At 33.1% G+C, this 24197-nt stretch overlaps 3 protein-coding genes and 1 pseudogene across 3 annotated transcripts; 2 read left to right on the top strand and 2 right to left on the bottom strand.

Annotated features, from left to right (window-relative positions):
- The first annotated feature begins 795 nt into the window (after positions 1-795).
- Positions 796-5288, top strand: LOC124839470 (RNA-dependent RNA polymerase 2). Its single transcript, XM_047315290.2, has 4 exons — positions 796-1442; positions 1616-3519; positions 4071-4221; positions 4314-5288. The coding sequence occupies exons 1-4, from the start codon at positions 906-908 to the stop codon at positions 5079-5081; spliced, it is 3360 nt and encodes a 1119-aa protein (XP_047171246.1). The 5' UTR covers positions 796-905; the 3' UTR covers positions 5082-5288.
- Positions 5289-7140: 1852 nt separating this feature from the next.
- LOC148200861 (uncharacterized) lies at positions 7141-8400 on the bottom strand (annotated as a pseudogene).
- Positions 8401-11705: 3305 nt separating this feature from the next.
- Positions 11706-12610, bottom strand: LOC148200860 (protein NUCLEAR FUSION DEFECTIVE 2-like). Its single transcript, XM_088112135.1, has 2 exons — positions 12413-12610; positions 11706-12340 (listed from the first exon to the last, which is right to left on the bottom strand). The coding sequence occupies exons 1-2, from the start codon at positions 12544-12546 to the stop codon at positions 11935-11937; spliced, it is 540 nt and encodes a 179-aa protein (XP_087968261.1). The 5' UTR covers positions 12547-12610; the 3' UTR covers positions 11706-11934.
- Positions 12611-21180: 8570 nt separating this feature from the next.
- LOC124839473 (uncharacterized) lies at positions 21181-24197 on the top strand. Its single transcript, XM_088111998.1, has 4 exons — positions 21181-21551; positions 21622-21702; positions 23511-23650; positions 23744-24197. The coding sequence occupies exons 1-4, from the start codon at positions 21234-21236 to the stop codon at positions 23991-23993; spliced, it is 789 nt and encodes a 262-aa protein (XP_087968124.1). The 5' UTR covers positions 21181-21233; the 3' UTR covers positions 23994-24197.

Below are 24197 nucleotides of genomic sequence, written 5' to 3'. Positions count from 1 at the left end.
TTATCGGATTTCTAATTCCGATACGAAAGTTTTCTCAAAAATTTGTTTTTGTTTATACTATATTAATTATTTAATTTAATTTAAAATTTTAATATTATTTAATATATTTTATATTTAAATAATTATTAAAATATAATTTATATTATTATATAGTAATATTAAAAAAATTAAAATTAAAATAATAATAATTAAGAAATTTGAAAATTTTGAAATCCTCTTTTATTAATTTAATATTTTAATATAATATAATATATTATTATATATTAAATCAGATTTTATATAATTATTTTTATTTTTATTACTTTTATTTTAATTCTTTTAATTTTAATTTTTTTAATATAATTATTATAATAATACAAATTATATTTTAATAATTATTAAAATATGAAAAATATTAAATTTTGAAATTAAATTATAAATAAAAGACCGTTTTTAAAATTTTGTTAAAAATGTATAAAGTTAAAAAAGTGTAGGATCACTTTAAATAGAAAGTGAAAAAGTAAAAAAAAGTATTTACTAAGATTAAAAAGAAATTTTTGAAGATGTTGGAAATACATGATAAAGTGTTGGAGGTGCATGATGAAACAGCTTTACTTTAAACAGAGAAAAAGTAGAAATGGTATTTACTAAAGTTAAAAATAATTGTTTGAAAAAGTTAGAGGTGCATAATGAAGTGTTGGAGGTGCACGATGAAATACCCAAATAGTTATTTTCGGCCCGGCCCACACTGTGACCCATAGCTGAGTGTAGAAGACCAGAGTCCTATTTAAAAGGAAACATGGGTTTTGTATGTTTTCCAGTAACATCAAATTCAACTATTTTATAATTTGTATGGCAACACGCTCCCTGTGTTGTGTGTGACACTGTCACTCACTCTGCAAGTAAGGGGCATCTTCATCATCACCATGGGAACGACAACAACTCCCCTTTCGCACACAGTTAGCGTCTTCAACATTCCTCGCTCCGCCACCGCCAAGGACCTTCTCCACTTCCTCGAATCCAAGGTGGGTACTTCTACCGTCTTCGCCCTCGAAATCTTCTCCGACAACGCCAACTGGAAGTCCCGCGGCGCCGGCCGCGTCCAGTTCGAGACCCTCGACGCTAAGTCCCGCGCCCTATCTCTCTCCAACCTTCAACAACTGCTCATCCACTCCCACTTCCTCCGCCTCTCCGATACCTCCGAAGACATCATCTTCCGCCCCCTCCACCGCCTTCAAAATGGTGTCCTCTACGCCGGCATCATGCTCTCCGACCACCGCATGAGCGTTCTCGACTCCTGGGAGGGCGTTGCGGGGTTGGTAGTGGCCCAAAGGAGGAAGCTTGACTTCTTGGTGTGGCATGGTGGCGACTGTTACCGACTCGAGATTTTTTTTGAGGATATTTTGGAGTCTCATGGCTATTGTTTGGGAGAAGAAGCCAAACTCAATGCCATTCTCTTGAAGGTACATTTTCTTCATATTTATTATGATTGGGTAGCAGCATAAAAAAAACACTTAGGGACTCTATATAAATTGTCTTGTTCAATGACAATAAGCATTTGGGATTTTTGTTTTGTGCGATTCATGAGTTTCTTTTCTTTTATATTTTATTTGACGGTGTTTTCTTTTCCTCTCAGCTTAAATTTGGGCCAAGGATTTACAAGAAAAAGACAGGGCCAGATGTGGCAACCACGTTTAAGAGTGATAGGTACCATTTTTGTAAGGAGGATTCTGAGTTTCTTTGGGTGCGGACGACTGACTTTTCGGCTCTGAAGTCAATTGGGCACTCTACTTCATTTTGTTGGGAAATTGAGGAAGAACATTTGGCTTCGGATGTTTTTACAAGTTTCCCGCTCTACAAGGAAAATATGACAGATTTGGCTCTGGAGGATGGGGAAGAATTCTGTTCTTCCACGGAAGCAGTTCCTCTTGTAAAGTGTGCTTCGCAATCCAAGTTACCTTACGAGGCCCTTTTCCAGTTGAATTCTCTTGTTCATACTCAGAAAATTAGTCTTGCTTCGGTGGATGATGAATTGATTGACCTTTTGGGAGGCTTAGATGAAGAAATTAGAGCTGTGATTTTTCAGAAATTGCACCAGATGGGCTTCACTTGTTATGAGCCTCTTAAATTCGTGAAGACTCAGTTGCATGTGCTGAGTAATAAGAAAAAAAGTCCACCACAATCTTCACAGAAAAGATTGACAGATAATAACATTATGAGCTGTCATAGAGCCTTGATTACCCCAACGAAGATTTATTGCCTTGGTCCTGAGCTTGAAACGTCAAACCATGTGGTAAAGCATTTTGCATCCTATGCTTCAGACTTCATGAGGATTACCTTTGTTGAAGAGAATTGGAATAAGCTTCCAAATTATGCAGTATCGACTGGTGTGCAAAAGGGAATATTTTCAAAGCCTTCTAAAACTGAAATATATAATCGAATATTGACTATTCTTCGAGATGGGATTTTTATTGGATCAAAGAGATTTGAGTTCCTGGCCTTCTCTGCTAGTCAGCTGCGATCAAATTCTGTTTGGTTATTTGCTTCTAATGACAATTTGAAAGCAACAGATATCAGAGAATGGATGGGATGCTTCAACAATATCCGCAGTGTTTCTAAATGTGCAGCGAGGATGGGTCAGTTGTTCAGTTCTTCCATGCAAACTTTTGAAGTGTCCCCTCAAGATGTTGAGATAATTCCAGATATTGAAGTTACCACTGATGGTGTAAGCTATTGTTTCTCAGATGGTATCGGAAAAATTTCCCAATCTTTTGCTAGGCAAGTTGCTCAAAAGCTCAAGTTAGATCATAGTCCTTCAGCATTTCAAATTCGGTTTGGAGGATTTAAAGGTGTCATTACTGTTGATCGCCATTCCTTTAGGAAGTTATCATTGCGCAGAAGCATGCTGAAGTTTGAATCCAAAAATAGGATGCTTTGTGTCACTAAATGGAGCGAGTCAATGCCTTGCTTTCTCAATCGAGAGATTATATCCCTGCTGACTACCTTAGGAGTAAAGGACGAAGTGTTTTTGGCAAGGCAACAGGACCAATTGAATTTGTTGGGAAGGATGTTGACTGATAGTAAGGCAGCTTTGGATGTTTTGGAAAGTTTGAACGGAGCTGATTCAAGGAGCATTTTAGTGAAGATGTTGCATGAATTTAATGAGCCAAACAGTGAGCCTTACCTATCTATGATGCTTAAGGCTTACTATGCATACCAATTATCTGACTTGAAAAGTAGATGCCGAATATTTGTTCCCAAGGGTCGGGTCTTAGTAGGTTGCTTGGATGAAACTGGTATCTTGAATTATGGTCAAGTATTTGTTCGTGTAACGGTGAAAAAAACTACGGAAAACTTTGATGACAACTTAAGGAAAGTGGATGACGATGATAGCACACGTATAGTAGTGGGAAAGGTGGTGGTCACGAAAAATCCTTGTCTTCACCCTGGAGACGTAAGAGTCCTTGATGCTATCTACAATGAAGAATTAGAGGAAAAGGGTTTGAGGGATTGCCTTGTATTTCCACAAAACGGACATAGGTATGTATATAATGAACTAAATTTGAAATCCCATTTGCTTGTAACCCTTTTTTTATTCAGCATGGTATTAACACATTTTTTACATTTATTTATCTTTGGTCCTGTGTGGTGTCATCGACTACCATGAGTCATTTAATCATATGCTAACAAAAGATGTGAACTGCAGGTTGAGAGATACAAGGGGAAAGGGGGATGTTGTTTTTAGCTATGCTATCACTGTCGCACTTATTGTCTATATTCTAGAACTTGCAGCATGTACTCTCGATGTTTTCGTTTCGTTGTGCAAAAACAAAATGTTATTCATATATTTCAATAATTTGGTGTTCTAGTCATCATCAGTTTATTATTGTCTAAGTGCCACTTGGTTTTTGTTTGGGTTCGTTTGGTGTGTATTAGGTTCATTGTCTGAAGGACATTTGGTGGTGATATTAAATTTCTGTTCTTTTGCTGTCTTAGTTATAACAAGTTTTTTAGGCACCTTGGTTCTGCATCAAGAAGCCATTGTTATCTTGGATGTTTATTGCTTCTAATACTTGTTGGTTGCCCTTCAGGCCCCATCCAAATGAATGCTCTGGAGGTGATCTCGATGGAGATTTGTTTTTCGTAAGCTGGGACAAAGATCTAATACCATGTCAAACCGAGGCTCCAATGGACTACACAGGACGTAGTCCTCGTATAATGGATCATAAGGTGACCCTAGAGGTAATTTTCATCAAAGTTATTATTTTTTTCTCGGAAAAGTACACTGATGTGTGTAGAACAACTTCCTCATTTGTTATTTCCTGACTGAGCAGGAAATCCAACAATTTTTCGTGGATTACATGATCAATGATACTTTGGGTGCTATCTCCACCGCGCATCTAGTTCACGCTGACCGTGAACCAGATAAAGCCAAGAGTAGAAAATGTCTGGAGTTAGCAGAGCTTCACTCCATGGCTGTTGATTTTGCAAAGACCGGAGCACCTGCTGCAATGCCAAGAGTTTTGAAACCGAGAGAGTTTCCAGATTTCATGGAGAGGGTGGACAAGCCTATGTACATCTCCAAGGGGGTACTAGGAAAACTTTATCGTGCTATAATTGAGTCTCAACTGCAAATAAAATATAGTTTTGTTTGGTCACAGAAGCTTGCTGAAGAAGCATATGATCGCAGCTTTGAAGTGAATGGTTTTGAGGCATTCCTTGAGACAGCCTCAAGTCAAAAAGAAATGTACGCAGAGAAGATGAGCAGTCTGATGAACTTCTACGGTGCCGAGACTGAGGATGAAATGCTACTTGGTAACTTGCAAAACCGTGCTTCATATTTGCAGCGTGATAACAGGAGATATGGTGATATGAAAGATCGGATTCTGCTCTCAGTGAAGAATCTTCAGTGCGAAGCTAAAGAATGGTTTGAAACTAGTTGCCAACCGCACGAATATCGTCCTATGGCTTCTGCATGGTATCATGTGACCTATCACCCCAGCTATTATTGCCAAGAAAGATCGTGTTTTCTTAGCTTCCCATGGATAGTTGGTGAGATTTTGTTGCAGATAAAGTCTATAAATAAAGCAGTTCAAGGTTGAAGGCTTCCTCTGATGCTGTGTGCATAAGATAACAGGTCTATGCAAACGTGTTGATATAAGGTGCCACCTTGTCCGAGACATTTTGGCAAAGTTATTGTTATATTATTTGACATTATAAATATTTACTAGCTGTACTTGCAAATCTGGTGTCATTGACTTGATGTTTATATGTATATATAGAGCTATCACATGGAGGGTTATTTCTTATTGTATAGCAACAATCTCAATGTACATTTTTTTTAAAATTCTGGATTAGGTAATTCATAATGTGAAAACTTTCTCTGAAGGTTGATCTTTATGCTAAGGAAAAGAGACATTCATTCGTAGTAAATTTTGGATTTGATAACGTGGAACGAAAGTTTGCAATCCATATTAATTTCTGTAATAAAAAAAGGGTTGAGTTGCTGCAAAATCTGAAAAATGTCGTATTCTCTGTGTGCAAAAATTTATAGGATTTAAATTCGTACTCATTGAAGTGAAAGTTGTAAGAGAATTTATCGAATTCTTATGTGCACGCTCGGGCAATAGCTGATTAATATGACCTAACATGCCTTGCGCACTAGTTTGGTATCAATGTGAATTGAAGACAAGCAACGAAAGAGTATCTCATTGTCTTGTCTCAAACAAAATCTCAAATCCTATCCATTATACCACCTATTAGCGGACAAACTTTTTCAGAATTTTACTCTTCCATTATTTAGATTGTATACATAGAAAAATCTACTGTTTGATATTTTTAACATTTATTTAGTTTTTTATTTTACAGAAAGTTATCCGTTTTGATTATTTTTTATTGACAGCTTGTGGGAAATAATTATAATATACGTCTGAAGTAAGTAAGACCTGAACATGGGAAATTGATAATATGATCTTAGGATCCCATGTTCACGAAAACAAATTAATCTTAATCACTTATTACATCGGTACCAAAATAAATGTAGTTTTATTTATATAAGAGTGTCTTACTTTCCAATGAAACATTGAATTTTAAAGTATTTAAAACTAGAAACAGTTCATATAATTTAGAAGACTAATTTGAGGATTTAGTTTTTTTCTTCTCATTAGCTCCTTAATTATTAATAATGTCAATTCATTGCCCAAAAGACCATCAATGGAGCGAGCACCATATTTTTCATGTTTTACTTTTAAATAATTGTTCACATCTATATATTTTTAATAGGTACCGTTCATTTTTATTGTGTTTTAAAAAAAGGTAACGTTCACATTTCTCATTGTATTTAAATTATTTTATTTTTTCTTTATGAAAATTTGTTTAATCTTTAAATTTTAATTTTTAGTGTTTATATTTTTACTTATTTAAGCCTTAGTTAATATAATATTTTAAAATAAAATATAAAATATGATTGTTACTTTGTTTAGAATACAAAGATTGATGTCATTTCTTAGAAATATAAGTATTGAAGTCAATTTTAAATATAACGAAGATTGACGTCATTTCATAAAGATATGAGAAACATTGTAGCCAATCTTAAAAATAGAGGAAATGTGAATATCATTTTATTAAAATATGTAAAAACAATCAGTATTATCGAATATAACCTCACGCAAATAAGTATTTTCTTATATTTTTATGATCAAACTTATTATTTTTGAATTAATAGCTGTAATTATTGTAATGGTGTATAATTACAAATTGGAATTTTAAAATTTTTTAGTTAATCTTTTTTATCAGCATGTTTTATGAATTTATCAAACAAATACGTAATGTAACTTTGCATTCATATTAAAATAAATGCAAATAAAAGCTCCAAGTACAAAACTATAGATAACGCGTCGTAGGTGTTTAAGTTGCTGTACATTAAGAAATTTTAACATTTTTTACGACACTTAAAATTTGTTTACCTCAACGTTTTCTTCTATTGATTTTTATTAAATATTACGAACATGTGTGCTTTGCATTAAAAGTAATAAAAAAGAATTTTATTAATTTAATTTAGTACATTGATAATATTTTTTTAACAAATTAAATGAATTGGTAATATAGATAAAGAAAAAGAAAACGATTTGAGGGCAATTAAGATGTGGTATTATGTAAAAATAAAAGATAAGAAATGTCACAATCTAATTATTGATTGAATAATGTGTTTACAGGGTGTAGGTTGTCATAAGAAAGTATCTTCCACTACTTACAAGAGCATTTCTTCCACCCCACTTTCATTCATCACATTCATGAAAATGACAAATTTTAGGGTTCAAGAACGTCACATACTTCAAACAAATACCCAATCTGTACCTAAGTCTATTCATTGCAATTGCCTATTCAAAAAGCAAACCCCCACCTCATAACAATAATAATAATAATATTCATAATCACTACCAAATGCTATTATCAAGTCAAATCAAAGATGAATTGCTGGATCCTCCACCCACCCACCCAACCCAAGCTCCAACCATAAAAAAAAAATTGAATTACTTATGATAGAATATGGAAAAAAAATAAAAAAAAGTGTATATACACAGTAATGTGACCATTCCGATTTATATGGGATGTATATACTATATAGGAAAAGAAATAAGAGTAAATAATTGGCGATAGGAAATGAAAAGTGAAAAGTAAGGCGAAGGGGCAGCCTCAGCTACCAACCAAAGACTCACCGCGTTAACCACGCGTAGTACCGTGCCCACTCCACCACTCACACGAAAACGGCGTCGTCGGTGTCACGGGCCTTGGGGAAACTGACTTCAAGTTGACGGCGGCGTAGCGCGTGGAGAAATTGCGGAGGGCGGCGTCGTCGTTGAAATCCCCGTTATGGCCCTCGTCGAAGTTGAGGGCGTAACTCATTGGATCATACTGGTACTTGGGCATGCGCTTGGAGGCGCGGTTGCGGTTGAACTTGCGAATGAAGGTCTTCCACCTGGGGCCGGCCACGATCTCGGACCAGTCGCGAAGCTTCTTGAGCGCCCTGAGGCCACGCGACCACCATCGGTCACCGGATGAAGGTGAACTGGAGTGGGACCAGGAGGTGGAGCGGACGCGCTCCCACCATGAGGAACGGCGTCGTGGCCCCAGACAGCAGGAAGGCAATAGCAAGGCGCAGCCGGAGTTGGATCTGTCTTGGGCTTGGGCCGTCGGGGTGGAAATGGATTGAGATTCAAACTCGATGGACATGTCAGCAACTGAGATGAGATTTGGGTTATTCTGAAGAAACGCAAAAAGATGAGTGGGCTCTCCAGATATTAATAGGCTCTCTCTTCATCCTCACTACGCACCATCCACTCACTCACTACCCCTTTTATTATTTTATTTTATTTATCAATTATTAATATTATCCCCATCCCTAGTTTTAGTACAAAATATTCTAATATCACTTTTCTCACTGTTTCCTTTTTCCTATATTTTTTTTATCTATCTGTCACATCGCATTTGTGTATTTTTATTTTTATAAAAAAAGATGGTTTTAAAATAATTTTAAGGAGGCGCCCACAGAAAAAGAATGATTTTGTAATTGGTCTGACTGCTTGGACTAGTAACACTGAGCTCTTAAAACAATGTATATCTTATCAACACTTCTCCCATAAACTATGCACTTTCCCATCAAAATCATAGCTTCTGCCTGGTTCACAAGGTCAAAGTAACTATTTAACAGCAAAATATGTCAACAAAGAGATGGTCGGAGAGGTCACTCAATTCTCGATTTCAAAGGAAGAACCAACATTGACTTCATTCACTCAAGTCAGCAATTTCATTGTTTTCATTAACAGCAAAATTGCGTTTTTCCTTTTTTCTATTTATATACTTTGTTTCATCATGAAAATTCCACTGCACACCCATCCTATTAAAGACCAAACATCTCAATCATAAAATTTATACGTTTGTGGAAGATCAGAGTTCAATAATCACTACAAAAAGGTCTCGTAATATCTTCATATTTTAAATTATCCATTGCCTATCACAATCCAGACTATAGATTTGGATCATATTTTTATTTCAATCTGAATTTCACAATTATCTAGTTTCTATTTCTTTTTTCCACTTTAGAAATAGGATACAAACAATCAACTCTCTTTATATTATATTTTCAACAATTATAAAAGCACCTTCATTCAATTCACATGAATACAATTATATGCAAAAGTTATCTTTTTAATCGATTATATTTTAATTGATTAATTCAATCCATTTTTTATCTTTGCATTAAAATGAAATATTATTTTATCTTCCTATTAATCCATTAACAGTTTTTTTTAAAGCAAATATATGTTTTTTTTAATCAGTTCTTCTTATATTACAAAGAACACGAGAAGAATGTTTTAAGATTTAATATTAACATTTGCAAAAAGTCTTTTTTTTCATTAAAAAAGATTAAGGTCAAATTTTATTGAAAAAACTCTATTACTAAACATTAGGTAAAATTATAACATCTTTAGAAATTAGATAAATTCTTTTATTGTATTTTCTTTCTATTTATCTCTTCTGTGTTCTTTTCACCTTATTAGTGATAAGTTAGAGTAATTGTGTGTAGCTTTATTCTTTTTTGTAAATCTTGAAAAATTTTCAAATTTTTTACATATCTAGAGTGTAAGTTATGTAAGTGAATTTTATAATTCTAACTTTTGATATTATTAGTGAATATCTAATTAATGTTATTAGATAACTAAATGTAATTTTGTATAAAATTGAAGCAGTATAAAAACTTGTATCTATTGTACGTTCTTTCATTAAATTTTTTTGTATGTTGGTGATTGTTACCTTAATTAAACATCATTGATTAAAGAAGTTTTTGAAAATTGTTTTTATTAACTAAAAAAACCAAATTTTACTAAAGAACCAATTCACTCACTCTTAAATAAAGATATAAGCTGAAACCATTTTTAACATTTTAGACTTAGAAACTTTTAACATATTTACACTATACTAAACACATGACGTAAACCTCAAAAGAACAAATTATAAATTAAGTAGCTTGATTAGCTTACTAATATCCATTCTCAAGACTTACTAATTATTATAACATATATTGAAGACCTATAACTATTTTTTCTGATTCTTGACTAGTTCTTTCTGGTACATGACATCCTTAATTATTATTTAATATGTTTTAGAATATAGTTTATGAGATTCTCTCAAAAATTTATAACTAACACGCATGTAAAACTAATGATGTGATATTTTTAGAATTGTGATTTCTTGCTGCTATATCTGTCAAGTATATATTAACTTTATAATCTGTTTTGAATAGCAATGAATACTAATGTGCAACATTCCAATTTTTATTAGTTTTGTCATGCACACTAATCATTATTGAATAAACTTTATATGGGTCTCACTAAATATTAATTGAATTTGTATGAAAATAACACGTGTATGATATGAATTTGGCAACAAACTATTTTGTTTAAAAATGTTATTTTAGAAAATATAGATTAATCCAATTATTTAGATCTGAATTAATGGGCACCCATGCTTTTTCAGATTTTATGTATCCTTCACATTAACTTATTTTCTCGAGCACCCTGTTAGTCATTATTCTTTCGTGTCATTATACAAATTTGTTTAAACTTAAAAAAGTATTTTTAAAATAATCACTTATTTAAGAAGAAGATGGACTTTACTTATTAAAATTTGACAAACACTTAAAAAATACTTTAAAAAAAGAACAAATAAAGTCATCCATTATCAAACTCATCTAATGACAGTTAACAAACCATAGTGGCGAGAACAATTTCAATTTCATGCAACGATTCTAATATGAAGGCATTGTCATCATATAATGTTACATTGGTATTTGAAAATAATCCACATCATTCCAAAAGCCATGAGGATCACACAGTCTTACTTCCCTTCTCCAACATTTAGCAGGTTTTAAGAGAGCTTTAACAAGCTTTAGTTCAACTTACATTAACATTTAAAATGAAAATTGAGGTTCGGCTATAACTACAGGCCTATTTTTAAGTTTATTTCAGTAAGATTCAAAGAGTAACTTACTGAATAATGCCTTATCGTATTCAACGCTTGTGACTTGAACTTTCTTGCATAATCACCTAATTATGTTATTTACCTTAACACACCCCTCAGAAGGTATTATTCAAAGATAAAAGGATAAGTAAGAAACATCGGTTCTGCACCACCTGCAGTTAGGTATCAGCTCCCAGAAAACGAGTTTAAAAACGGTGAAATGAAACAAGCATCAGCTTTTAGTGATAAATTTCACACATTACTCCTCCCAGCTTCATGAGAATTTACCGGATGTAAAAACTAAGGAAGATTTACCCAAAACAGACCAAGGCAATGATTAGGAAAAGAGACAATAACCTGGTTAAAATACTTAAACCAGTAACCCCAACTTTACATCAGAGTAGGTCCTGCAAACATTTCAAGCAACATTTTTGTCTTTCATGATGTAAAGAAAACATAAACATCAACTAAAAGACCAAATAGGTATTCAACTTCAAGGGTATTTCGAGGAAAAAAAGTAGATTGACACTCGAGAAAACTGACTTAAAACACCCTTTATTAGAGGACCAAATTCATGTCTTCACCCTTATCGCAGACCGATTTAATATCCTATGTGTAAGTCAATTTAAGCATTGAGTTTTACAATAACAGCATAAATGATTGACATTTGACCATAGCCAGACGACATGACAATTTCATAACAAAAAAAAAAAAAAAGCTACATAGCTTGCTTCATAACTCATTCTGTTAGCAAACAAGTAGTTATAGATCACACTAGATTATCATTCGCTGCTTCACAGCATAACTAGTGGTCCAACACTAATAACAGTAACTAGATTGTCTTAAAAAGAAGCTATAAACAACCAACACACAAGTCACTATGAAGTATCTTGAGCAGCAAACACAAACATAAGAAACTTAAAAACTAAACTTAGTTCAAAGAGCCACGGCAGATCCTAGGTCGCCGCCATGAAGGTTCCAGAAGACGTTACCTGCATCATCGGACTTGCCGGTGTCAATAGAAATGGCAGCGAAGATTGCTCGAAATGCGCCGCAAACGACGGCAGGGGCGGAGGAATTGGTTTTGGGCGAGACGCGAACGATCTTTTGCAAACCTAATCGAGTTCCGTCGACGGCGCAGGAAGAGTCGACGCTGGTGATTTGGGACAATCGACGGTTAAGCTCTTTAGGAGAAATATCAACGTCTTTAGATAGTAAGTGAAAAGAGACGGAAGTTTCGATGACGGCGGCGCCCAGAATGGCGAAAGCTTTGTTGTTTTCTTCGGAGAAGGAGGCGTGGGTCATGGCGCGACGGAGAAGATCAATGCTCTTAAAGGTGTAGCTGACGCAGAAAAAACAAAAACTTTGAGCAATGCTTGAACACAGAAAATGAGAGAAAAGGGAAAGGGTTTACCCGAGTTGTTTTTGGAGGGTTTCGAGGGCGGTTGAAAATGGAGAAGAGAGAAGCTTATGGGACGCTGCGTGTCCCTGAGAAAGGAGAAGTACCAGGGTGAATATGGTGAAGCATCGCATAGTAGAGGATCGCATTTTGGTAAAGAAACTATGGTGAAGACGGTTGCTTGTGCAGGACTTTCTACTTCTACTTAATCACAACCAACTTTACTTAGCTAGCAAGGACTTTCATCTTTTTTTCTCTACTAATAAAATAATTCTAAAATGATTTTTCTTTGAAAAATTAATACTTTCTTCATTATTTATAAGAATATATTATTATTATTATATTTATGATATATGTAAATTATTATAAAATGCTTATTAATTAGTTATAAAAAAAAGTTATCAAACTATTATTCAGTGTTCATATGAGGTGATTTGTGGGAGATGATTTGGGGAAGAGTAATTAAATGAATTTGAGAGTAATATTTTTGTTTTTTTAGTGGATTTGTGGATAATTGAGAATGAATTTGGAAGTAAAGTTTGTGAGAATTAGTGCATGATTTGATTGATGTAACAGATAAAAAAATGTGTTTAATTGGTAAAAATTGAAGATTACCCTAGTTATTAAAGTAATATAAAATTATAATTGTTAATGTTATATTTAATATTAAAAATATTTATAAAAAGTTAAAAATTAACATTAATTATTAAAATTAATTTTAATATTGTACAAAAATTATTTTAGTAAAATTAATTTATTTTTAATTTTAAAAATGTTTATAAAGAAAAAAAAATAAATTTAATTATTAAAATTAATTTTAAAAGTTTATAATTTAGTAAAATGAAATAAGAGAACAAAATTGATAAGCATAGAAGGAGACAGATGCTTGCTCTACAGGAGAAAAAACAATAATGATTCAGTAATGAATTATGTATGGTAAGATATCTGAATCGATAGACTGGCAACCCAAGCAATCACCAAGGATAAAATAACGAGCTGTCATATGACTGTTGTTGTAATAATGTTAGATTATTGCAAAAGAAAACGTTGGATTATAACGGTCAAAACTTTAATTGCCAACAACGTTCGTATTAATTTTATTAAGTGCTCCAACGGCAAAATATTTAATGGCTTTTATTGATTTTATTCTTTCCTAACTCTATAAATAGAGAGTTTTTCTCCCATTCCAAAATGATCCCAAGTCAGTCTTCTCTCCTTTTCCTTTCTTCTTTTCCTCTTCTAAAATTATTCTGGGTTTATCCTTATACTCTCTTTAGAGTTTCTTGCTAGTTCTGAGATCCTCAGATATTCTGAGAAGTTCCTGTTGTATCCTGGGGGACTTGCGCAATACACCGCGGATAAGTCCTTAAGGACAGTGACTCTACACGCCTCAGGAAATTTTGTTCGTGATTATATCAGTTTTTCCAACAATCTTAAGGACTTATGGCTGACATCAACAATTCAATCTTGGAGGTTCAAAACTTTGCTTCTAAACTGAAAGGTATTTGAGAAACCACTTTCATATATACAAGCTACTGTCAAAAGTAAAAAAGGTATGAAAGTTTACTTTTGTTTATTGTATGATGATGTTTGAATTTTTGAATGATACTTCTAATCAAAAATAAATGGAATTGATTATTGCGTATTAATATGTTAATATCATTTTGGATGATTGAATTCTATAATGAATTCTACAATTAAATTCACATAATTAAATTCTCGTAATTGAATTCCATAGTTGAATTCACGTGATTGAATTCACGTAATTGAACTCTGCAGCAGAATTTTGTAAATTGAGACTTCTTTATTTAGGATATAATAAAGTTAGGGTTTTGTTCAAATTAGAAAAAGGAAAAGAAAAAGAGAATTACGTTTGAAAGAGGTTGCAGCGTTTTAAGATAACCTTAGGTTATCTTCTTTTTGGGGCTTCAGATTGGGTTTGAAATGTGGAAATTTTTTTTCCTTTTTCCACTTGGTTTCTTTGCTTCTCTCACGATGGACCCGGCTTTGGGGGAGTCAGACCTAGCTATGAGGGGTCATTTTCTTTTTCTGGTATCGTACAAGTCTCGCGCAAGGAGAACTTTCTCCTCTCCTATGGTAACGCGGCGTCTCTTCGTGGCGGTAGGTGTGACCGCCACAGCATCGGGATCGTGGAGGCATGCTTCTTCAGAGAAAATCACGATGGTGATCGTGGCGTGTCGAGCGAATTGCGTGTTCCTCTTGCAAGCTTAGGTTTTCGATTTGTGGTTACATTTCGGGTTTCATTGTGGATTTTGGGTTTTCTCTGTTTTCATGTTCGATTCTGATCTTGGGGGTTTCGATTCCTGTGTGAAGAGCTCATGTTTTTGAATGCATGAAGATGGCGACGGCAGCGGCCCCCTGATAGGCGAAAGCAGCGGCGACGTCGAGTTTTGGGTTCATTTTCGTTCTCTGATCTTGGGGTTTCCTTCTTGGAATTTTTCATGGAGGAAAGACCAGGTTTGGTGGCACAGGTGCGACGTTCTCTCCGTAGCAGTGTGCGCCGCAATGGCGGCCCTCCGCGGGTTTGAGGACGCTCTTGTAACGGTGGGAATCGCGGAAACCCCTTGGTCCAGAACTGACGACGGGTTGAGTGCGTCAGTGTGGCGGCAACGACGTGAATCTCAGTTTCTGGGAATCTCGTGTTCTTGATCGTTTTGGGGGTTTCGTAACTTTGTGTATTTTGATTCGCGATTGGGGGTAAATTCTTTCCTGTTGATTCCTAGCGTGTTTTGGGGTCTGCGTTGATTAGCAGAGGGTCTTCCTTTCCTTACGGCGGTGAGAGTCCATGATGGCCACTGGCAACGTGAGGACTTTGGGTTGCTATAGGTTACACCTATCGGACTTAAAGGTCCAGTATCGAATTGGAACTACAAATTAATTTGGTTTAAAAGGGAAGGAATAAGAGTTTAAAGGAAAGTAATGAGATGATTAATTAAAGTAATAAATGATTTATTATTTTGAATTAATATTGAATTATATTTATTTATATTTTCTCATTATTGTTTGAGTATAATCTATTCATGATGTTATATTTTTGAATGAGATAACGGTGAATGAATAATGTTAGATAGAGAATGATAGAGAATGAGAATGATTCTTGTTAGAACTAAATAAACTTTGAAATGAAAGACATGGGTGAAGCCAATGTGTTTTTAGGTATTAGAATCATAAGGAATGAAGATAGTATATTACTATCCCAAGAATAATATATTGAGAAACTTCTTAAGAAGTTTAGGTTTTATGACCTCACCAGTGAGTACCCCTTATGATGCTAATGCTAAGTTAATGAAAAAAATAAAGGAGAATCATTATCTCAGCCTCAGTATGCCCAGATAATTGGGAGCTTACTGCACTTGATGAACTTTTCTAGACTTGATATTTCTTATGCAGTAGGTAGACTGAGTAGGTACACTCAATGTCGAAATCAGAACATTGGGATGCACTTGCTAGGCTTATGAGATACTTAAGAGGTTCAATGGATTATGCCATTGAATATAGTGGATTTCCCGCTGTACTAGAAGGGTATAGTGATGCTAACTGGATCTCTGATTCAGATGAGACAAAATCCACTAGTGGTTATGTATTCACTCTTGGGGGTGGTACGATTACATGGAGATCAGCCAGACAAACAATTATTGCAAGATCAATAATGGAATCTGAGTTTGTCGCTCTTGAGATGGTTGGTAGTGAGGCTGAGTGGTTGAAAAACTTCTTAGCAAACATTCCACTAGGAATGAAACCAACCCCATCTGTGTCAATACACTGTGATTGTCAATCGGCAATAGCTATAGCTAAAAACAAGAATTATAATGGAAAGAATAGAGACACAATTTGGTGAAGCAGCTGCTAAAGAGTGGAACTATTTCCATTGACTATGTGAAGTCAGAACGGGATCTAGCAGATCCTCTGACAAAACCCTGGGAAGACAAATGATATTAGAAACATCGAGGGGAATGAGACTTAAGCCACTTGCAAACAAACAAGTGATGGTAACCCAACCTTTGTGATTGGAGATCCCATGAATAAGGTTCATATGGGTAAAAACAAGTCACTTGTTAGTTCTGATAGCACTAAATTGATTTTAATCAATTATGTCCCTTCCTATGGTGTGTGTGAAAGTGCTAGAGACTGCAATATTGAGAGGTTAAACTTTGTCATTAAAATTCTATACGGTGATAGAATTTTGTCTTAAACAAAGTTTTTAATGATTTTTCATATCCCTTACGGGTGGTGTATGATTTGCAGCATACACTTGATGAAATCACCTATATGAGTGTCGAGTGGGGCCGCTTGCATGAGATCTTGGCATGATCTCTAGAGCACTCATGAATACCGGGCACGCGCATGGCCTAGTTAGCGCAACACAGCGATAACAGCAAGGATTGTGGGGGTGTATTGTGATTGATAAACCTCTAACACACGTCAAGTGTCTTTGGTTCATATAGCTTGCTATACCAACTACACTGTGTGTTAAGTATTTCAATCTAAGACTGGTTCATATAGCTTGCTATACCAGGTCTGATGCATTACATCCTATGAGACCCAGAATAAAAGTTTCTTGTTTTTTTCTTTCTTTTGCAATAAGTGGGGGATTGTTGTAATAATGTTAGATTATTGCAAAAGAAAACGTTGGATTATAACGGTCAAAACTTTAATTGCCAACAACGTTCGTATTAATTTTATTAAGTGCTCCAACGGCAAAATATTTAATGGCTTTTATTGATTTTATTCTTTCCTAACTCTATAAATAGAGAGTTTTTCTCCCATTCCAAAATGATCCCAAGTCAGTCTTCTCTCCTTTTCCTTTCTTCTTTTCCTCTTCTAAAATTATTCTGGGTTTATCCTTATACTCTCTTTAGAGTTTCTTGCTAGTTCTGAGATCCTCAGATATTCTGAGAAGTTCCTGTTGTATCCTGGGGGACTTGCGCAATACACCGCGGATAAGTCCTTAAGGACAGTGACTCTACACGCCTCAGGAAATTTTGTTCGTGATTATATCAGTTTTTCCAACAACTGTTACCGAACTATCGTTCACCCGCCAAAGCGAGCGATCGTTATATCCCATTTACCGATCGTCTTTTAGCGATCGTTTGTTAAACCCAGTCAAAGATAAAAGTCAACAAATGTTCGGTCAATTTTAGTCAAAACGGTTATAGACAAATGGCCATGACGTCGCAAATCATGGAACCAACTAACCCAATATCAAGTACGACTAAGCGGTTATATTTTCCAAGCAGTTAAGATCTCTAACCAACCGAATTTTCAGGTAAACAGTTTTATCTTACTGCTAGGTTAAATATGAAAAACCAGAAGGAAAAAAGGTATGTTTTTTCTGAATTAGAAGAGAGAGAAAAGATTATTTCTTTTATTATTTGAACTGAAAGAGTTTTACGATTTTCCTTTTTTCTGACTTGAGCGTCGGAGTGTCTTCGCAGGTACCCACCCCATTCTCCCTGGAGCGTTCTGAATAGGAAGAAGACGTGAAGATAACGACATTCTAAGAGGAAAGGACGTGACTCTTTGGATTCGCATCTCGGCCTCAACTATTGTACTGAAACAAATTACATAAACATAAAACTGGACAAAATATCTACAAGTTGAAATATTAGAAATGAATATATTAAAACACAATACGAAAATGAAAGTCCAATGATGAGATTCACACATTGGAACCGAATAAATGGCTTGAGAGACTTCCTGCATAATGGAGGAACTAGATATAGGGACATTGGAACCGAATACGAGTTCCTTTGCTTTTGTTCAGAAGCTTGGAACCAAATACATGCATTTTTTTAACCGAATATGTGAGTCAAATTTTATTTTTCTTCGTCTTCTTGAGTTTCAAACACTCGAATAACGCTAATATTATCGTGATATTTTACAAACAGGTGAGAACACATATGACATTTCAACTGTAAATCCGAACAACATAGCGAGATGGATAAAATCAGAATATCTCACAAATCAGTGCAATTCAGTCTTCACAAATCAATCCAAAGAAACAGAAATTAATCAACAATTCATCTACACAAACAATTGTAAATAAGTAAACACGGCCTTATTATTTCCTTTTTATGTAGTCTTCAACACTTTGCTAATCAACTTTATAAAAGTGTTAGAAATTATTAAGATAATTTTGTATAAGATATTAGTATTATGAAAATAAAAAAATATTTGCTATCTTAAAATATATATTTTTACCAATAATTAAATAAAACATGTCTTAACAATTAAAAAAAATCTTAAAAGTAATAAATGACATTAACATAAAAATTGAAGAAGAAAAACTGTAAAAGTGATAAATGACATAACACAAAGAAACTTACGAAAATAAGATTAAAATATTGTAGAATAACTTTGTAATTGATTAGTTGTTATTTGTTAAAATGTATTAAAAAAACTCAATACTTCCTTACTGTTTCCCTTTAATCAAACAAAGAATTAACTTATGTAAGAACAAAGTTAGAACTATATTTGTAATGAGACAGATAGAAAGTGTTTAAAAGATGCATTTATGTCGTTTACCTATTATTATGTGGAAAATGCAAAGCTACTCCTCGCAAAATAATGTTTTTTATTAAAAATCAAAAGAAATATTTAAGATGTTATGAAACGATTTCACCAATGTTTTATTATCATAAAAGGTTCAGTGGTTAATAAAATTTCAACTAATAAACATACATTAAGTGGTTAAAAATTCAATAGATATATTTATTTTCATAGAAAAATAGTAAATATGTTATTTATCTAATTTTCAATAAATTAGATGTCTAAAAACATATTAAATGAAGTGAATCCATATATTTAATTAGAAAACATATTTGCATTGTTTTTCTCATTAGACAATCAAAATAGTACAAAATTATTAAAATAATAATAATAATTAATATCTTAAAAACAAGTGTTAAAAGATGTATTATTTAGCAATTATTTTCTCTTAAAAAGACAATTTTCTATGTATAATGTATCACTCTTGATATGATAGTTTAAATGATGGTGCATGTAATATTCTAAAATTTTCTTATTTTTAACCAAAAACAAAATAAGGTCTTTATAAAAATTGAAACTAAGCTTTCTAGTATACGCTTTAGCTCCATTATTTTCTAGCACATGCTTACCCTTTGACTTTTTCTTAAACTCACACCATAAAGATGATTATTGAAAAAAAAAACAAGTGAAAAACCTTTCCATGACTCGACATTTGTACTAGATTGTAAAGAGTTGGTCAAATCTGAGTTTTTGATGTGATTGAGAAATATGTTATACTATTGTGTGATTAATCTTGTATGTTATATTTGATCTTACCATATGTAATTGTTTTACAATTAGTTTATCATTTTTATATGTTTCTTAGTTGTGTTGTTCTATGTGTTCTTTTCTTATGAAGATGATAATCTGGAGGGTGCGAGAGTTTAAGGAGGTGACGATTAAACAAACTTTAGGCGACAAGGGTTCCCGATGTTTAGTAGATATAATATTTTATTTTCTTTGGTTTTTATCTTTTATAGGTTGTTTTGGAGACACTATTTTGTAAAAGGTTCTGATATTTGTACTTGTTGAATATAAAGTTAGTTTTATAAATGGTTTATATTTTTTTTTCAACATGTTAACAAATCTATCTTATTGACTGTGTGATGTTTCTATTATGATTTCAATATTGTTTGTGGATGTTACAAATTCTATTTAAGTTAAACTTAATTTTTCTCTAGTTGTACCGTGTAATACCTTTTCAATATTTTTTTCTCTTTTAAATTTGTTTATCTATATGTATTTCTATTTAACAAATTTAACATTAGTTTTGTAATATACTTATTTTATATAAAATCACATTACGTAATATATTTATATTTTATTCTAACAACTATAGATAGATACGTATTTGAGTTTAATATAATATATAATTAAAAAATTTAATTATATATTTTAATCATACAACAAAATTGTTTACCACACGGTATTAAATAATCGTTGTATCAATTTTATAATTTAAATATACAAATTCATATTCAAATATTATTATTATTTGTGTTATTATTATTAGTATCGGTATTGTTATTATTTTTATTATTAAGTACTATTATTAGTATAATCCATTTAGTATTGATATTATTAATGGTACTTTCTATAATCTATTACATTACCTTAGAAAAATCAATGTTAAAATATTATTTATTTTTAATTAATGTCATAGAAAAATAAATACCTGTAATTAATTATTAATTTTTTTGTTATCAAACTCTATTTAATTATATATTTATGATTATATAATTATAACACTTAAATTTAATTATATAAATAAACTATTTTTTAAATATAATAATAATAAATTAATTTTCTTAACATAAATTAAAAAAAAACGAGTCTAACACTAGTTGTTATGATAGTGAATTAAAAGATAAAAAAGAAAAGTGTAAAAATACTTCATGGTCATTTAAAGATAGAATCTAATACATGAGAAGAAAAAATTAATTTCTTTTCAGAAACTTAAACTAAAATTTTGATGATTTATAAGATATTTAATTTAAAAAGATTTGGTTAGATATTTAAAATAAAATAATAACAGAATGGTAGTTAAAAGTTATTTAAAGTTAAATTATTTGAAAATGTTTGTATTATAAACAGAGACCTAGGTGGTTGGACTAATTGAGAAGCTTTGATGGTGTGGCTGATGTGGAAGCTGCAGGGTAAAAGTGGCAAAAAAAGAAACGGTATCAGTATCCAACATAACTAACAAAATGGGATTAGATTACTTATTGAAGCGGTTAGTTTTGTGGAATAACCAAAACCTGAACTAACAAAGTAAAACTAGGTTGCAATGCCAGGCCCTGGCCCTCACCTCATGTATGCCATGGCCTCTGCTTTAGCTCTCACTACCATCACCAATGGAAGGTTTAGTCCTCACCACACACTTACCTACACAGTAAACGCCTTCTTTGGCCCTGATATTGGTTCTTTCTCAGAGTGGCTTGCTTCACTTTCTGATGGCCCTGCTCAGTCTCTGGGATCCGCTCTTGCAAATCTCATCCATCATCCTTTCTACTACATACTTATTTTGGGTCTTCCTCTCTCTTTTCTCTATTCTCGGATATCCACCTATCTTCTTCGCACACACCTTCTTGATTCCGTCTCCAGGGTCAGTCTCACTCCTTTTCTTTCCTCCTTCAAAATTCATCATTTTCTACTTTATTAACCTCCGATTGCAGGTCCCCCTTACCAGGATGCAATGTTTTTTCTTGATATCTGCTGGCTCTTTTACCCACTTCTTTCTTGATCATCTGTTTGAGGTAACATGTCGGCACCTTTTATGTTGCCGGCCTTTTTGTGTTTGCTTTCCTACATCTCTGGTTTTCTATTATCTAATAAATTGGTAAGTTAACCCAAAAGCTTTAGTTCAAGCGGTATCAAGTCTTTAAGGATATTACTACGTCTTATACATCTTATGAAATCCATCCATCTTGCATAATCAGTGACTAGGGATGACTGAATCAGCGTCTCATGTTTTTGTTTCTTCTATGTGAAAAGGAATCGTTGTCTAAAGGGTTAGTGCTTGTTTATTGTATAAATATGATACATCCATTTTCCCTTTGATTTTTATGTTTTTGTAGTTGTGATGGTTTGTTTGAGCTTTTAGGTTCAAATTGTATAAAATCAAATGGGTTACATCAGTCATTCACAGACTCTTTAGATGCATTTGATGGAGATGAATTTAAGTGCATATTAACTCTGACTCTTTATCGTCTGTTTTTTACTACAATAGGTCCATGAGATTTATCATGAAACTTAAACAGATGAACTGCAAAATGTGGGAAAAATAAATAAAAGTTTTCCATCACATGTTAGACAATGTGGAATATAAATTCAATAACAAAGTGTATATTTATGTGTGTGTATATATATGTATCAGTTTTTCTTTTCTATCTCTCTTATTTCTAATAAGGTAAGCTTTCAATCAAGCCTTTAAACACTAAATTTTGTAATCAATCACACAAGGATGAATAATGTTTGGAATTCAATTACTTTCGCTTTAAATTATTAATATGGACATTTAAAGTAAAGAAACTAGATTTTCAGATTATAAATCCATAAAGAGCCTAACATCCCTCACGCTCTGCCGGTGTGGGATCATTGTGCACTTACCCTGATTGATACCAAATGATAACGAACAAACCTCAGTTCAACTCAAACAATGGAAACGCTGAGGAATTTGTTGAAATATCATTTAAGTAGGACTAAGGGTAATTTAAGATTAATATAAAAGTATAATATACAAGTTAATTACATTTCTTTGAATTACACCTTTCTGCTCTCCCACGGTAGAAGTAACCCCTAATTAGTCTTTGAAAGTGTATGAATTATACATTTCAATACCTGAGATATTATAAACTCTTGAACAGACCTGGACTTTACATTTTAGCCTTTTTCGGTACAAAATTGCTATAGATATTAAATATGTATAAATGATTTAAATTAATTGCCTTGAACTAACTTAGGAGATTTTAAAATCTTTATATTAGATATGTTAAGAAGTGAACTTTAACTCTAATTTAATTCCACAAAATCAGTTTGTAAAAATAGGTTTTAATACACATATATTCTAAATTGATTTTATCTATAGTCAATGTAGTTCTTTCAACACTCCTCACACATGATATATATAAATTTCATGCGTGAGACTAGATATTAATGAGTGGTTCAATAGCGAGTAGAATGATATGCCTAATAAATAACAAATTTCATTGGAGAGATTCTAAACTATACGAAAAATTGGACTTTATGTCTAACTAAATGTCTTATCTATTTAGTCTAAATTCTAAAAGGGTAATTTGAAAGTTTTGATTCCCGTGGCTGACTCTACTGAACTACTATTTGTCTTTTCTATTTATGATAGCATTTACAAATATAACGGTGTTAGCTATTTTTTTATATGGAAACAAAGGCAAACCTGGAATTGAGCTGAATTTGACAGTACTGCAAATTATGTAATGGTGTGCATAGAAAAGAAAAATGCTGCAATTTGACATAATTTGTCCTGAACCATTACTCTTGTACTACAATTGATTGACAAACATATATTATCTCCCAAATCATTCAGGAGAATGGGAAAACAACCACGTACACTTGGATTTTGAGCACGGGCTGGTGGCAAAGCAGAGCACCAGTCACCCCAGATGCTGTTCTTGTAGTTGGCTTCTTATGTGCTTGCTTAATCATCGGCTTTTTTTACATCAACAGGTTTCTAGTTTTTGCTACTTAGAACGTTAATCATCAACGTATATCATAAACACACAATGGTTTTAACTTTTGCTCTCCTAAATTTCCATGCAGAGCAAGTTCTTCAAACTCCATAAAGAAAAAGTCATATCAGTCGATGCTACTTATGATATGCATAGCTTTGTTGTACTGTTTTTGGTGTGCAGTCCAGATATACTGGATCAGTCCGCGTCGTCCAGCAGTTGGTGAAGAGGCTGATCTTGGTGTTCTTGTGTTTTTAGCTCTATACTTTTTCCTACCTTACGGTTTGTGCATAATGTCTATGTCCCCAAAAGATCCTGATACAAATCAAATTCCCCTTTAACAGTATTTATAGTACAATCAATCACCAGCAATATGTAAAATTCCCCATTCATTCCTTGTTTGGATCAGGATTCTTTTGACCCTGCGGTTTTTATTCCACTTACTTGTATAGAGTGTTCATTGTTATCTGTATCTTATTCCACTCTTCAACATGAACCTGTTGCAAAGTGATGGAATGTACAAGTTCCATTTTTTATTACTCTCA

Source organism: Vigna umbellata, chromosome 4 (genome assembly GCF_029865625.1).
Source record: "Vigna umbellata cultivar VRB3 chromosome 4, Vumbellata_1.0, whole genome shotgun sequence".
Classification (NCBI taxonomy): domain Eukaryota; kingdom Viridiplantae; phylum Streptophyta; class Magnoliopsida; order Fabales; family Fabaceae; genus Vigna; species Vigna umbellata.
This window is presented reverse-complemented; position numbering and strand designations above follow the sequence as displayed.